The sequence below is a fragment of the Labeo rohita genome, chromosome 7, assembly GCF_022985175.1.
Source record: "Labeo rohita strain BAU-BD-2019 chromosome 7, IGBB_LRoh.1.0, whole genome shotgun sequence".
Classification (NCBI taxonomy): domain Eukaryota; kingdom Metazoa; phylum Chordata; class Actinopteri; order Cypriniformes; family Cyprinidae; genus Labeo; species Labeo rohita.
Window position 1 is genome coordinate 23,123,904 of NC_066875.1, and position 14,511 is coordinate 23,138,414.

General features: G+C 38.8%; 1 protein-coding gene across 3 annotated transcripts in view; it reads right to left on the reverse strand.

Annotated features, from left to right (window-relative positions):
• Positions 1-7,312: 7,312 nt before the first annotated feature.
• adamts18 (ADAM metallopeptidase with thrombospondin type 1 motif, 18) overlaps positions 7,313-14,511 on the reverse strand; it is a 64,825-nt gene continuing 57,626 nt past the window's right edge. For all 3 annotated transcript variants that reach the window (XM_051113853.1, XM_051113855.1, XM_051113854.1), the window contains 4 exons: positions 13,196-13,390; positions 12,558-12,806; positions 12,284-12,461; positions 7,313-9,767 (listed from right to left, as the gene is read on the reverse strand). In XM_051113853.1, coding sequence (XP_050969810.1) covers positions 9,649-9,767; positions 12,284-12,461; positions 12,558-12,806; positions 13,196-13,390 — 741 coding nt within the window. In that variant the 3' untranslated portion in view covers positions 7,313-9,648. The remainder of the gene's footprint in view (positions 9,768-12,283; positions 12,462-12,557; positions 12,807-13,195; positions 13,391-14,511) is intronic.

Here is a 14,511-nt window from a genome sequence, read left to right on the forward strand (position 1 = left end):
AGATTCTAATAATTTTAAAGCACAGCAAACTTTAGCAACTTTAGTACCTTTTTTAATTTGAGATCTCCTAGGTTAAATACAGATTTAAAATCATAACGTATAGTTTTATAGTTATGATACTGTTTTCGAAATCTAATCCTTGCATAGGTACGACAGTAAACACTGGCATCTAACAATGCCATGGAAAAAAAGTTAAATCTTCAAAAATAAATCATATGCATAAATCCAAATCAAATAGGGTTCCCTATACTGTGTCCTAAACTCCAGAAACATAGGTGTCATATTTTAGAGCAGTAAATGCAATTTGTGTGTCAAGATTTTCAGATGTAACCACCTTTGTAATCGGTAACATTTTCATAAGTAACTGTAATTTAATTACACTTTTTTTTTTTCTCAGTAACTGAAACAGATTACAGTTACATTTATTTTGTAATCAAATTATATAATTCCGCTATATGTAACTAGTTACTCCCAAACACTGATTATCATGGACACTCTTTTGTTTCATTGACCCAACTCAATCAAAATTACTAAAATGAAAAGATCTGAATGTAATTAATGCATCAAATTTGGTGGAAATCCATCCGTCCACAGATCTTTTATCAGAAAACTAAGCCATACACATCCATGCTTCTACACATCCTCCTTAAATGCTTGCGTGATCGCTTCTTCATCCTTGAAGGAATCTAATTCTGGTTCCTGTCCTCAGAGACAAAGCCTGCAGCTCAACAGCAGGTAAGCACCTCCCTCTACTGGAGTCAAGCGGAACAGTGCTGCTTCACTTCCTGCTTCCACTCGAACGTCCCCGTTCTAAAGGGACGGCTGGCATTCTTCACGCGTACTATGAAATATGCAGCAGCCACTCAAGCAGAAAGGGCTTCACTGACCTGTGCCATGTGCTTCATACCGACGCACAGGTGGCAATAGCTGAGGTGACCTGTTCCCTCCCACTGTTTGTATTACTATGTAAAATAAATCGATGTCCTCCAACACACAGCATCTCAGGGGAGGCGAGAAGAGAGAAGAGGGTCGGTCGGTAGGTGTGTGTGTATGTGTGCGTGCGTGCAGGTACGAGGCTGTTTTACAATATCAGGCACATCAGCGCCTTGAAATACGCCGACAAAAAATGGATCCGCTTTTGGCAGTAAATTGATTAATTCTGGAGTGTCAAAAGGAAGGACTTCAGATTGCCTGTGGTCTTTAAGGTAATACACTACGACAGTTTAAGAGTCATGAAACGCATCGCAATAGCCTTGAAGTGGAGAGGTTACAGTGGAGGAGAGAGAGAGAGAGAAAGAGAATGGGGGACAGAACGCTCCTCTCGTCGCGCGCTAGCGTTCTCTCTGCACCAAGGTCAGCGAGGCTGAAGAGGAGGCAGCGGCTGTCTGCCGCTATAGGAATTGTAATCAATTCTTACATTTCAAGGGGAGCAAAATCTGAACAAGTCGCTCAAAGGAAGATAGATGAGAGAGCACAGCCACAAACACACAGATCAATAATATTCATAGCGTACAGAAAAAAAAACAATAAATTACAATTTTAATCAATGATCTGTGGAGGAGATGCACAGAGACATGCTGCAGTAAATTTGCCCTTAACCACTGCGAAATGCATTATTCAGAAAACCGAGGGAATGGGCTGTTTGTGGACTTTTCTTTTTGAAGTGCCAACATTATACTTCCATGACTCCACTATTTATCCATCTATGTGTGTGGGAAGTGAAAGTAGGGAAACGTAAGGAGGAATACATTGGGACTCCATCTCAACGAGATGTGCAGACATCCAATTAGAAGCTAATAAGATAAATAATAACTGTAATTGTGTTCTATCATGCTGTGTCTGAGCATCTCTGACTGGATTTTCGCAATGGGATATGGGGCAAAAGAGCAAAGCTGAAAGGAAATTTTAGAAATAGTAATTTTCAGTTCAGTCAGCGTGACGGCCTACATCTTCTGATCCCAGTGCTTTCCAAGTGTGATAAGTTGAGAATACAATCTCGGTGCCACAAAACATCTAGCTCCTTTATCTCTGTCTGTGCAAATTATGTGAAAATGTTCAGTTGTTACCTTAAAGGGATAGTTCTGTCATCATTTACTCCAAACCCGCACTGCTTGCTTTCTTCTGTGGAACACGAAAGGAGAAAATGTGAAGACAATTTGTTTTCAATGATCTTTTGTATGGAATTTGAATAAACTGAAGATATTAAGCTTCAAAAAAGACACAAAACAAGATAAAAGCATCATAAAAGTAGTCCATGTGACTTATGTGCTAAATTTCAAGTCTTCTGAAATTATTCAGTAGAGCTTTATTAGAAAAAGTCCAAAATTGAAGTAATCTTCCCCTACGGTCTGTTGATTCAAACACAAGATCAGTCCAAATTACGAATGAATCATTCAGACTTGTTTTGTGAATCAGATCAACTGATTTATTGCAATGATATGACTCATTTTATGATTTAGACATCTACTTTTTTAGTGGATTTTAGTGACTCAAATTTGAATCCGTTCTAATGCAAAGTTATAGAAGTATTATGTACTGCTTTTATTATGGTACTTATCCATCCTTTTTAAAGTTCAAAAGCCTCAGTCTCTATATAAATGCATGGTCATAAGCACAGAAAATAGCACTCATTTTTTCCTTTTGTGTTCTGCAGACGAAAGTAAGTCAGCATGGAATGACACAAAGGTGAGTAAAGATGAAAGAAATTTTATTTTTTCCCTTTAAGGAGCAACTGTATTTCTACCTTATCTGACCCTTCAAAAATGTTGTTGTTGTTATAACTCAGTATAGCCAGATAAATAATATTTTTGCCTTGAGTAACATGACTTAATTGAGACGTTACTGCAAAAACCATTTTTACTAAGCAGGTTATGAGATATGTCAAGTTCCATAACACAGCCCTATTTTCTCCCCAAAGGCCTGTAAAATGTGGGTGGCATTCCACAAATCTCCCTTATATAGACTTTCTGACAGGATTTTAATGCCACCAGTAAAACTTTTCAAAGTCGCAGAGCTTCCAGGAGTCGAGACTGTGGGGGTCGGGGGTCTTCCGCTCAGCTGGAGAGGCAGCCACACAAAGGTGGAGCGAGCCGCTATCAGTCCCTTTGAGATGATAATCTGCAAGATCGCTCTTGCAGCGACAAACGGGGCCACGGAGACTGCCATCTTTACATTACTGAGAAAAGGCCAATGCCGACTGACAGCTACAAATGAGCCCCGCTCCTGAGCCTAGACACAATCACAGCCATCTAAACCCACACTGACGTTTTAATCCTCCCGAAATAACCTACGCTGAAATTCTCCCACAGAGGCAATGAGAAAGGGTGTGTGTGTGCGTGCATGTGTGTGTAAAAAAGCAAGAAATGGGAAGAGAAGCACAAACATGAAAAAGGATGCTTGTGTGAATAAGGTTTCTGTATGAATGCAACTGTGATTCTAGATTTGTGGTTTTCAACTGGTTTTGCGTCAAGATCCAGACTTTACACTGAACAAGAGAGTCAAATACGTTATTTTATGTTATAACGAAGGCACACATCATGATAGTTAATATTTCAGGAAACAAGTTCATTTTGACACTATAGCAAAAACAAATAATAGACCAAAACGTTTTCTTTTGTTTGATTAGAACACAGAAAGCAGAAGGTATTCAAATGAGGCTGATGTCTAGGACCTAACCTACAGATCCAACGTATTATACAGTGTCACAACGCATCATCAATCATCCATATTGGCCGCACTGAACGTAAACAATGCCACTGAACCAAACGAAACTCACATAATTTGCTGATTATTGCTGATGAAAATGGTCAATTATTGTCTTGTTTTGGGCTGTACCAATCGGTTGGACCAGAAAAAACATAGTACTAGACTGCCAAAAGTTATAACAAATTAAGGAGAAGCACTGTCAAAACTGGAACAAAAGGCATCTGTGGTCGGCCAAACTGAACCAGGATTTCCACGGCAAGAATCTTGACAACATTCGTTTGTTCTTAGAATTTCCAGTCAGGCAGATGAAATATTAGGATAATATCTTAATTAATACTGATTGTACATATCTTTACCACCTATTAACTTTAGTTTGTCAAAATATTGCGCCCTTTCCTGCTCACTAAGTCCTTCTCTATATGATTAAGCAGCTTTCACATGTTTTTCTGTGGTTTAGACAGCATAAATTAGCAGAACAACGTATTCAGGAGTACATTAACTGTGCAATCCACGCTGTTGTTTACATCTGTGTATCTCTAATATGGCTGCACATCCAGGTAACTGACCAAACCGTGACCAACGTGCAAACCCTCTATATCTTAATTAATACTGCTCTTTACCACCTTTTAACTTTAGTTTGTCAAAATATTGCACCCTTTCCCTAAGTCCTTCCACACGTTTTTTCCGTGGTTTAAACAGCATAAATTAGCAGAACAACATATTCAGTAACGTAACACAACCGATTTTTCCCAACTGTTTAAATCTACTCAAAACATAACTTCCTGTGCATATGCAGATATAGTTGCCATAACACGTATTTTGACATAATTTTGTATAACAACGCATCCGCAAAAGCCTCGAAAGAGAACTCGATTCTCGAAGCACCAAGCCACCTGTCTGACAGCTCCACTAGACATCAGCTGTGCCCCCAACACATTACCGAAACTGTTTATAGTACAAAAGTAAACACAATTGTGCCTAAAATCAAACCAAAACCTGATCAAATGTAAAGTACCTGGCACCTCAAATGCACATGGACCAGTCCTCACTATTTGCAATCGATATCGCCGTCCCAACGCCGTATAAAGCGTGAAACACATACCTTGAAGTTTCATGACTCTCGTGATGTTTCTCCAAGGTCCTTCTGCTGTTTTTTTTACAGTTCTACAGTTGATGTAGCCTATCAAATAAAATCCCATTTCAACTTTCACAACAAAAAGTGACAGGTGAGTTTATGCCATAACCCAATAAACTCTGTCAGACAACAAAACTTATGGAAAGTAAAACCTTTTAAAAGTTTATAAGGCTATTTTGTTTGCTTTTGGGAGATAGTTATCCCAGAAATAAAGCCATCGCAGGTGTACAGGCTGAAGGAAAAGTAAATTCACGTCTGTACAGTAGAACCCAGGAGAAGAAGGTTCAACACTCTTCAGAAATAAAAAAAAATAAAAAATAATGAAGCGCAAATGTTAGCTTATCTGCACTCTTAAAAATAAAGGTGCTTCACAATGCCATAGAAGAACCTTTTTTGTTTAAATGGTTCCATAAAGAACCTTTAACATCTGAAGAACCTTTCTGTTTCACAAAAGGTTCTTTGTGGCGAAAGGTAAGAAAGGTAAGAAAAAAGGTAAGAAAGAGATGGCTCTTTAAAGAACCTTGAATGGTTCTTTGTGGAACCAAAAATGGTTCTTCTATGGCATCCCTGGTGAAAAAACCAGCATATGCTGGTAGGTATGTTTTGATGCTGGTTTAACTGGTCCTTTGCTGGTCCTTGACCAGCAAAGGACCATCTTAAACCAGCATCAAAACATACCTAACCAGCATCCCAGCATCAAAACACACCTACCAGTATATAGTTTTTTTCACCAGGGATCGCTGTGAAGAACCTTTTAAAGCACTTTTATTTTTAAGAGTTTAAAGTCATTTTTGCTTATTAGTATGGTTGAACTGGATCGTCAAAGGTCAGCAACAAAAACACTGATTAATAAAATGGGATTAAATACATAAAGGACATTTGTGTTATTTTTACTGCATGTTTGCTTCATATTCTGAGTTTGCATTTCACAGTTTTAATTCATTTTGATGAATTAATGCATTTTCACATTTAGTCTAGAACTATAGTAACATCATGTTTACACAACGCACACAATGCTTCTGTCAATAAATGGGAAAACAAAGTAACTGGCGTTACTTAATTGAAAAAGTAACTCAGATATTTTCTTGTTAATTACAAAGTAATGCGTTACTTTACTAGTTACTTGGAAAAAAACGTAATCTGATTACTCAACTCACATTACTTGGAGATTAGAGTTTATAAAATATTAAATATGGATATTTTTGTTATACGAACGCATCACTTAGTGTCAGAAGGTCTATATTAAACCCCTGGAGCCGTGTGGAGTACTTTTTATGATGGAATGGGCACACTTTATTTCGCTTCAAAATCTGGACCACCATTCACTGCCATTATAAAGCTTGAAAGAGCTAGAACATTTTTTAATATAACTCGTCTGAAAGCCATTGTATTCATTTTCCCTGTCGTCCCATGATCTGAACTGTCCTGTGACCCACCTGTCTTGCGAATCCCCATTCTACACGATCCCTTACATGTGCATTCACCCTTTGAGTGATCTATTGTCCGCAAGGGCGCAGAGTGAATGCTGGATGATATCCTTTAGCTGATGATTGGAGATATGTCTGGAAGAGATGACAGCTCTCACTTCATCTGAGAGCTGGAAAAGAGTGAAAGAGAGAGTGCTCATGGCCAGCGCCCTGTTAAGATGTGATTAGAAAGCCTGTCAGAAGTGAGGGGTACTCCAAAGAAGCATCCTACTGCCAGAGCTGAAGTGACACAGTGAATTCTAGGGAGTGAAGAGACTGTGTGCGTGTTTGTGTGAGCAGGCAAGGAGCGAGAGAAACAAAGAGAGTTTGCAGCATGCACAAGAGGATATAGAAATGCCACAGACGTGCTTGGTATTCAGTCTTCATAATCAGTGTCTGTGCATCCAGTGACACGGATGAGGAATTGCTCCTTTCTTTTACGAGTCTCTCGATGCTGTCAGAAATTATCACAAATAATTGTACACACAGGAAATTAAGAAATATGACAGAAATGACAAATGCACGCATATTATGAGAAGGAAAAGATATTCGAAAGTGCCGAGGGAGGACTTAAGCAAACTCAGTGTGATTTACTAGGGCATTTAGTACATGCAGGAACATTTTGCCTCGAACACAAAGAGGAAAGGGAGGAATATGAATGTTTGGGGTATTTAATGTTACGATTGGCTGGGAAGCATCGCTATTTGTATCCGAGGCTTTTTTCGTGTGTTTATAGCTTATTATATTATTATGTCTGTCCCTTAGTGGCACATTTTAAATAACGCTTTATATCTGCACAGAGAGCAAGTCTGTTTTCCTTGTCGATAATATGCTAGGGAGTATTTTGTCTAAAATCCACTTTGCTTCTGGCTTGATGTTCATAGTAATTTGTTGTGATGACAGCATATCATTTTTCATTCCTTAAATATTGCAGCATTTTCATCATTCAAGGGCCTCCAGTACTCGCCTCAATCTCTCCAAGCACTAGTGGAAAAAACACCAGGAATACAGTAAATCAAATACTTTTTATTATAAAACTTTCAGTGAAAATATTAAATATCACACTTACAGTGTGGTATCATACAGAAAGCTCCTCTCCAGACAACACTGTAGCCCAGGAACTATTTGGACATAGTAATAAATTACACACTTTTTCAATTCAGACAGTGATGAAAGACATTTGTACAACATACATAACATCACAACAAGGCTAAACAATGTCTTTTTCCATTTGTTCGTTATTAGGAACACTTTTAAAGTCAAGGAACAAATGAAACGCACCGTAAGAGACCGAGAGTTCATTAATGCAGATCCAGAAGTTACAGTACAACTAATAAACCAAAGTACCCTTTAAAAACGGTTTGAGCAAAAAAGGACAGAGCACCCTGCAGTGCAACATCTACTTTTAAAAGTGACCTTTTGCACTTATTAGTGTATGCAAATGTCCCTTCAAGGGGTTGGGGACTGTTAATGAAGTGTTTGGAATGAATTGAGGACAGAATGAGTGCTTCCGCTACACCTCAAGTGCCATCTGCTCCGATGTTTATTGTTAGAGCAGGACCGTCATACCCAAACCCTGTGAAAGAATTACTAAGGTGAGACTCCGCTCTTCGGTTAAGCACAAAACAGTGGCCCAACAACCGCAGCACTCAGACAGATAGAAAAAGAGATGAAGAGCACTAACAAAGTAAACTGAGATGAGGTCCCAAGTCCTGAGAGGCTCGGGTTTGTTAGCTTCTCCTCCTCCTGAACATGACACTCACTCCTGCACACTAATTGGTCCCTACAAAGTGACTGAGAGCAACCTACTCTACTCTCTCTGACACACATCTGGGACGAGCTTGGCCCTCTCGTACGCCGTGTGGGAGACGGAGCTGCATGAACCGCAGACAAATTAAACACACATACTGGCAGCCATACACAAACATAGTTCTTCCGCCAATGGAGCCACTACATATTTCAGCGGAAGCACTGATCTTCATTAATGATAAATCTGTCTTGTCTGTTTTTAGTCCTCTGTGGCGATCAGACGGGATTGTGACTCAACCTTTCAGGTCACAGCAGTTCCACTGAGAAAATCGGTGCATTTTAAAATGTCTATTAAACACAGAAGCCCGCATGGTGGAGATTTGGATTGTCTCTTGACAGGAGGAACTTGACCAGTGGAAAAAAGTTGAAGTTAGTTTGTGAATATACAAGAATAGAAACACATAAACTAATAAAATATAAAGTTTAATTGTTTTTGAGGAAAAAAACAATGATGGAATGAAAAAGTGCGCTGCACTTCTTATTGCACCAAAAACACAGATTTGACAAATTCACTGATTCAAGCAGGCGGTATTAAGGTGCGGTCACGCTGTTCAGCAAATTCGTCATAGGCGAAATCCAGTCATTTCAACAGGAATCCAACAGATTTCTCCACACAGATTTTGAAACAGGTTTCAAGTTGACCAACAAAAAAGTCACTTCTGTGTTCTACACTATTTAGATTAGACAAGGGACAATTTTGATGCAAAATTTCACTGAAATTTCACTGATGTGACCACACCTTCAGACTAAATGATTACAGGCTAAGGAGTTGCTCACTGTGAAATGTACTGTTTATAAAATGACGATAATAATAAAATCACCGTGGCTATAGCTAAACTCGTCCTCTGTAAACACGCTTGTGATGCTTGCCCTGCTCCTGGTTTCTTCTGATTGGTCCTCTGTTTTGAAACTGACATTTATGAGCTGTGTCAAACTTCTTCAACTTGACACTTGTCTTAAAAACAAAGCACTATGCGAGAGGTTAAAAAAGAAGCATCCATCGAGAACATTTACATAGATGAAATTATTAAAAAGCAGTGCAGTGGAACGCTGTGTGAATCGGCCCTCAGCTCTGTACAGATATGCTGGGTTCGCCTGGAGCTCGAAGAGCTAACACAAATTCTACAGTACTTCAGATGTGCACAGTCACACCAATGTTCATCTTCTGCTCTTCAATGTAGCATGTAAATGAACTGATGATGGGAGTCTCTTAATGGCTTTAACCGATGGTCACATCTCCAATCATATGAGAACAAACAAAGATATTTACAATATTAATGTTCTGCAGATTGGTTATTGAAGGACCACGGTTCTAGTTATGATACCCCATTGATGGAGCCAGAACCAGGTGCAGTTTACAGAGTTTTTTGAATTCCTCAGATACCATTATCTCTCAATAGTCCATGGTTCACTGGAATGCCTCTTTCTTTACCACATCTCACAAATATGAAATTTGTCCATAGTGGTCATCTGTATCACAATGATTTACAGATCTCAGAGTCAGTGAGGAGGCTCCTGGGAGGCTCTTCTGCTTTACTGTCTTTTGGCGGAGCAGGACTTGCAGCATTGTTGACCGTAGAATTTGTGATTGCAAACACCATGCTGAGGCACCAGATGACACCAGCTGAAGAAGTCGATGCAAGGCTGGTCTTCTGTTAATGGAAAGACACATAATGACTATTATTTATTCGAAGCCTTAAAAACAACAGTGCTAACACAAACACTCAGTGTTTTTGTAAGTGCTGTTTAGTCTGAATAGAGACATTGTGGGGATGTTGCAAAGCACTTGGAAATACTGCACCGGCATACCGATAAGGACCTGACCTGCTCTCTGAAGGCCCTCACACTCAGTTCTCCCATGAGAATAAACAACTATACACTCACACACACACTTCTGTTCTCTGTGGAGAAGAGATCTTTATGTTTTCATTATCATTATAATTAAGCTGTGTATAGGACATGACAATTACGATGCGTTCATTTAAATGATATTGTTTAATCGCACAATGTATCTCAGTTTCTTATTGTTAAATAGGTGCAGAAAAAGTAATTTGGCCTACCAATCAACAAGTAAAAAGCGCATTGTTTTCCCACAACATAATGAATACGTGTAAACACCTCTGATGTTTATCAAACTTGATAATTGCATATGATACTTATGTAAACAAATAGCAGCAATACCAATTACAGCTGGAAAATATACATGGATTTATGCAATTGGCTGATGCTTTATTTAAAGCAATACAGTTTATCAGTATATGTTTCCTGAGAATCCAACCCATGACATTACTAACTTCATGCTCCACCAGCTGAGCTACAGAACAAGATATGAAAGTTCATAACAAATAAACATTCAGCAGAATGTCATAACCAATGAACATTCAGTGGTATGCCCATTCAGGCATTACAGGTACTGCTGAGTGAGATAAGAGTTGAGGTAAAAGTTGTGTAGTGTGCAAGACTCAGGGATGGCAACCAAAGGTTGCTGGTTTGATCCATTAGTCAACATCATTGATCCTAGGAGCAAGGCAATAGAAAATGTACCTAAAAAGGTGATGAAATCAATTTCCTAAAACCTTAAGGAAGGAGGGAACTAACAATGAGAGTAGATTAGCTACCTTTTACTTCTTATTGTGAAGACGGTCTGGTCATGCAGATTTTTGTACAACTTGGAGAAGATCAGGCCATTCTTTTTTGAATCTGCAGCACAACTTCTTATCTAGACTCTTTTAACCTCTAGATTATAATGCTCTACTAGCTGCATACCCAATAAAACCTCTGCAAATGATTCAGAATGGAACTCACACTTCACTTCTCTTCGTCTCGTTTCACTGGCTGCCTGTTTCTGCTCAAGACACTGATAACTACACAAAAAAATCATCTCAATTTCAATATTTCATTTCAATTTCACTTTCATCTCTTCTATTCTGAACAAATCTTGTAAGTTTGTACTGAAGCACATCTTGTGTTAATACCTCCATAGCATGAATTGCTATACAGGATTGCTTTCAAAACCAGAGTCTCGATTTTGATTCGCAGTACCACACACAAACAGATAACACAGTAACTCTGATCAAATATATACACTAAAGTCCAAACGTTTAGGGGTCAGTATCCTTCAGAAATCATTCTAATATGGTGATTTGCTGCTTAAGAAACATTTTTAGTACACTGTTGAAAACAGCTGTGTTGCTTAATGTTTCTTTGGAAACCAAGCACATTTTTCAGAATTCTTCAAGAAAAAGAAATTTTTTTTGAAACAGTAATCTTGTGTCACATTATACTGTAACTCATAATGTCTTTACTGTCACTTTTGAACAATTTAATGTGTCCTTGCTGAACAAAATATAGTTTCTAGGGATGTCAAAATTCTCAATATAATATCAATAGCAATTAATGACGATCGATTTTAAAGCCCAAAAAACTGTGCCTGTCCATCATAAAAAGCGCTCCACATGTCTCCTGGAGGTTAATAAAGGCCTTCTGAAGCGAACTGATGCGTTTATGTAATAAAAATATACATATTTAAAACTTTATAAACCGTAATCACCACTTACCATCATACGCGCGTTCACAAGAGAGTGGCGTTCAAGTGGATGACGTAGGATGCAGGCATAGCGTAAACTCTGATGAGAATATTCTAGGTTTGCAAGAACTAAGTTTTGCTTCCAGCAAAGGAAAACCAGTCTCCTCTTCACTTATATCGAAATCCTCCAACATTTTTCTTTACAAATCATCATTTTGTACTTCGAATTCAAGACTGGTGTATTGTTTTGCTCTTTCCTCTGCGTTTCCGCATTCACCACTTCTCACCGGAGCTTACACTATGTCCTACGTCATCTGCTAAAACACCACTCTCTTGTGAACATGCATAAGACAGTTAGCAGAAGCTAAAGATTACATATTTAAAGTTTTAAATATAGATTTTTTTTTTACACAAACGCATTGATTCACTTCAGAATGCCTTTATTAACTCCCTGCAGCCTGCGGAGTACTTTTTATGATGTATTTATGCTGTTTTTTGGGCTTCAAAATCTCAACAGCCATTCACTGCCATTATAAATATATTTTATAACTCTGATTGTGTTTGTCTAAAAAATATACACCTTATTTTTGAGTGAACTATCCCCTTCTAAATCTGAAGATTTAAAGAAAAAACAGTTTGTACCTTTAAGTGTAGGTGAGGGAGGTGGGACAGGGACTGGGATTGGACCAGGACAGAAATGTGTATTGCAGGCCCGTGAGCTGATGGGTCTCTGATGAGGTAAACAGCCCACCGACGGACGCCCTTGTCTCAGACACTGAACGCTACGTGTCTGCACCCCACCGCCACAGGACACTGTGCACTGAAAGACACACAGACAGGACAGGAAGATTAGATGTCTAGCAGAACAGAAACAGAACGGAACTCTGACTGGTCATGATAAGTTAGTTGCACATACTTGAAGCCAAGGAGAGGAGTACCAGCCCAGAGTCACGGAAGCGCCACCCCTGTCTGGGCCAGGTTGGAGGATCTGGGGAGGCAGGGGCTCTGGGCAGGGGCCGTTATTACAAGCTTGCTCGAGGTCTGCTTGGGGCTTGAGTAGGTTCCTGCACCTCCTCACAGGGAACTCTGTGTAGCCTCCGTGGGAGTCTTTCTCCCCACACTGCAGCTCTCTTTTCCTTACTCCTGCTCCACAGGAGGCAGAACACTGCATAAAACAAGCAGACAATCAGATAAGAAGCTACATTATTAAAAAAAAAGTTGTAGCTTACGTTTGAACCACTGATGTCACATGGACTATTTTAATGATGTCCCTACTACCTTTTTGGGCCTTGAAGGAAAGATGAATGAAGGTCTTACGGGTTTGGAACAACATGAGGGTGAATAATTAATGACAGAATTTTCATTTTGAGGTGATCTAATCCTTTAAAGCCACGTATGCTTACTGGATACGTATATCACTTGGCATTGTAAGATTTGCATGAAAATGTCGCTTCTGCATCAGGGTTAAATGGGTGAATATCTGCATGTGCTACATATGAACTATTTGTGTGAGCACTTCTACATAACCTTTGATATTCCTCCGAGGATCCTTACCTCTCCCCAGGTGGTAGTTATCCACTGAAGACGCTCATTCTTCGGGCAGCGGCTCAGCACACAGGTCTCCTGGGCTTTGGGCTTCAGGTGTAATTTACACATGCTGTCAGGCACCACCACAGCCCTGGCACCTGGATCAGTGCTCCTGCAGAAAACACTGCGCTTCTTCAAACCTCGCCCACAGGTTTTGGAGCACTAGAGAGAAGGAAGGAAAGAAAGACAAACACGGAGAGAGAGAGTTACCCTCGTGTGGTCTTTGAGTGATGTTAGTTTAAACATTGTAAAGGTCACTGTGGCATGCAGTTCACCTCAAACAACAGTTGATATGAACTCTGGAGACAGGCGGTGCGAACTCAACCTGACCTTTAGGAGGAATTTAGTCGATATCAACTACTACTGCAAACTTTTTGCGAAGATTTATGATTTAACATATTACAAAAGATTAATTCGCAATTTGCTGCTAATGATGAAATGAACTCTGGCAAAGCGTTTCGACATTCTCTGGCTTTTGTGTGTGTACATGGAAAGATAAAGTTCAGTATACACAAATATATGCACAAGTAGCAACAGCAAAAGTTATTACAAAATAGTAGATTAAACCATGTGTAAAGCAGTCATTTATCTAAAGTAACACTTTCCAACAGCACTAAAGTTTCAGAAAGGACACTCTGTGCGGTCATTTCATAACATTCAGAACAGATGCTTACTAAAAGCATGGCAACATAAAGAGATATGGAGCATTATGTGTTACATGTGCAATAACAGCAGGGGGCAGTAGTGTTTTAACACAGATGTGACATACAGAATGTTTTTCCATTATGTTGTTCTGGGCATCTCAAATCTTCACCTCATATTTCGGTCATTGCTGTAATGCAGTACTTTGTAAAATGTTGAAATTTAGGAAAAGATTTCTATATAAGGGTATAGTCAAATTTTCCAAAACATGTTCTGGTCAGACAACTAAACATCATTCATTATAATTTGATTATTTACAAAATGGCAAGAAAATTAACATGAACAAAATAAAGAGCTAAAATTGGCAAATATTTTTTTGCCTCATGGAAAACAAAGAGTAATTTGTAAACTGTAAGGACATTATTATAATGTTATAGAAGATTTCTTTGTCTGTTGACTTTAATTGCACACCTGATGATGACATTCTATTACACTGCCATTCAAAACTTTGTGATCAGAAAGATTTTTCACATTTTTAAATAAGTTTCTTCAGCTCATCAAGGCTGCATTTATTTGATCAAAAAAAGAAATAAATGTGAAATTGTAAAATATTATATCAACTATATCAATACATTATATTA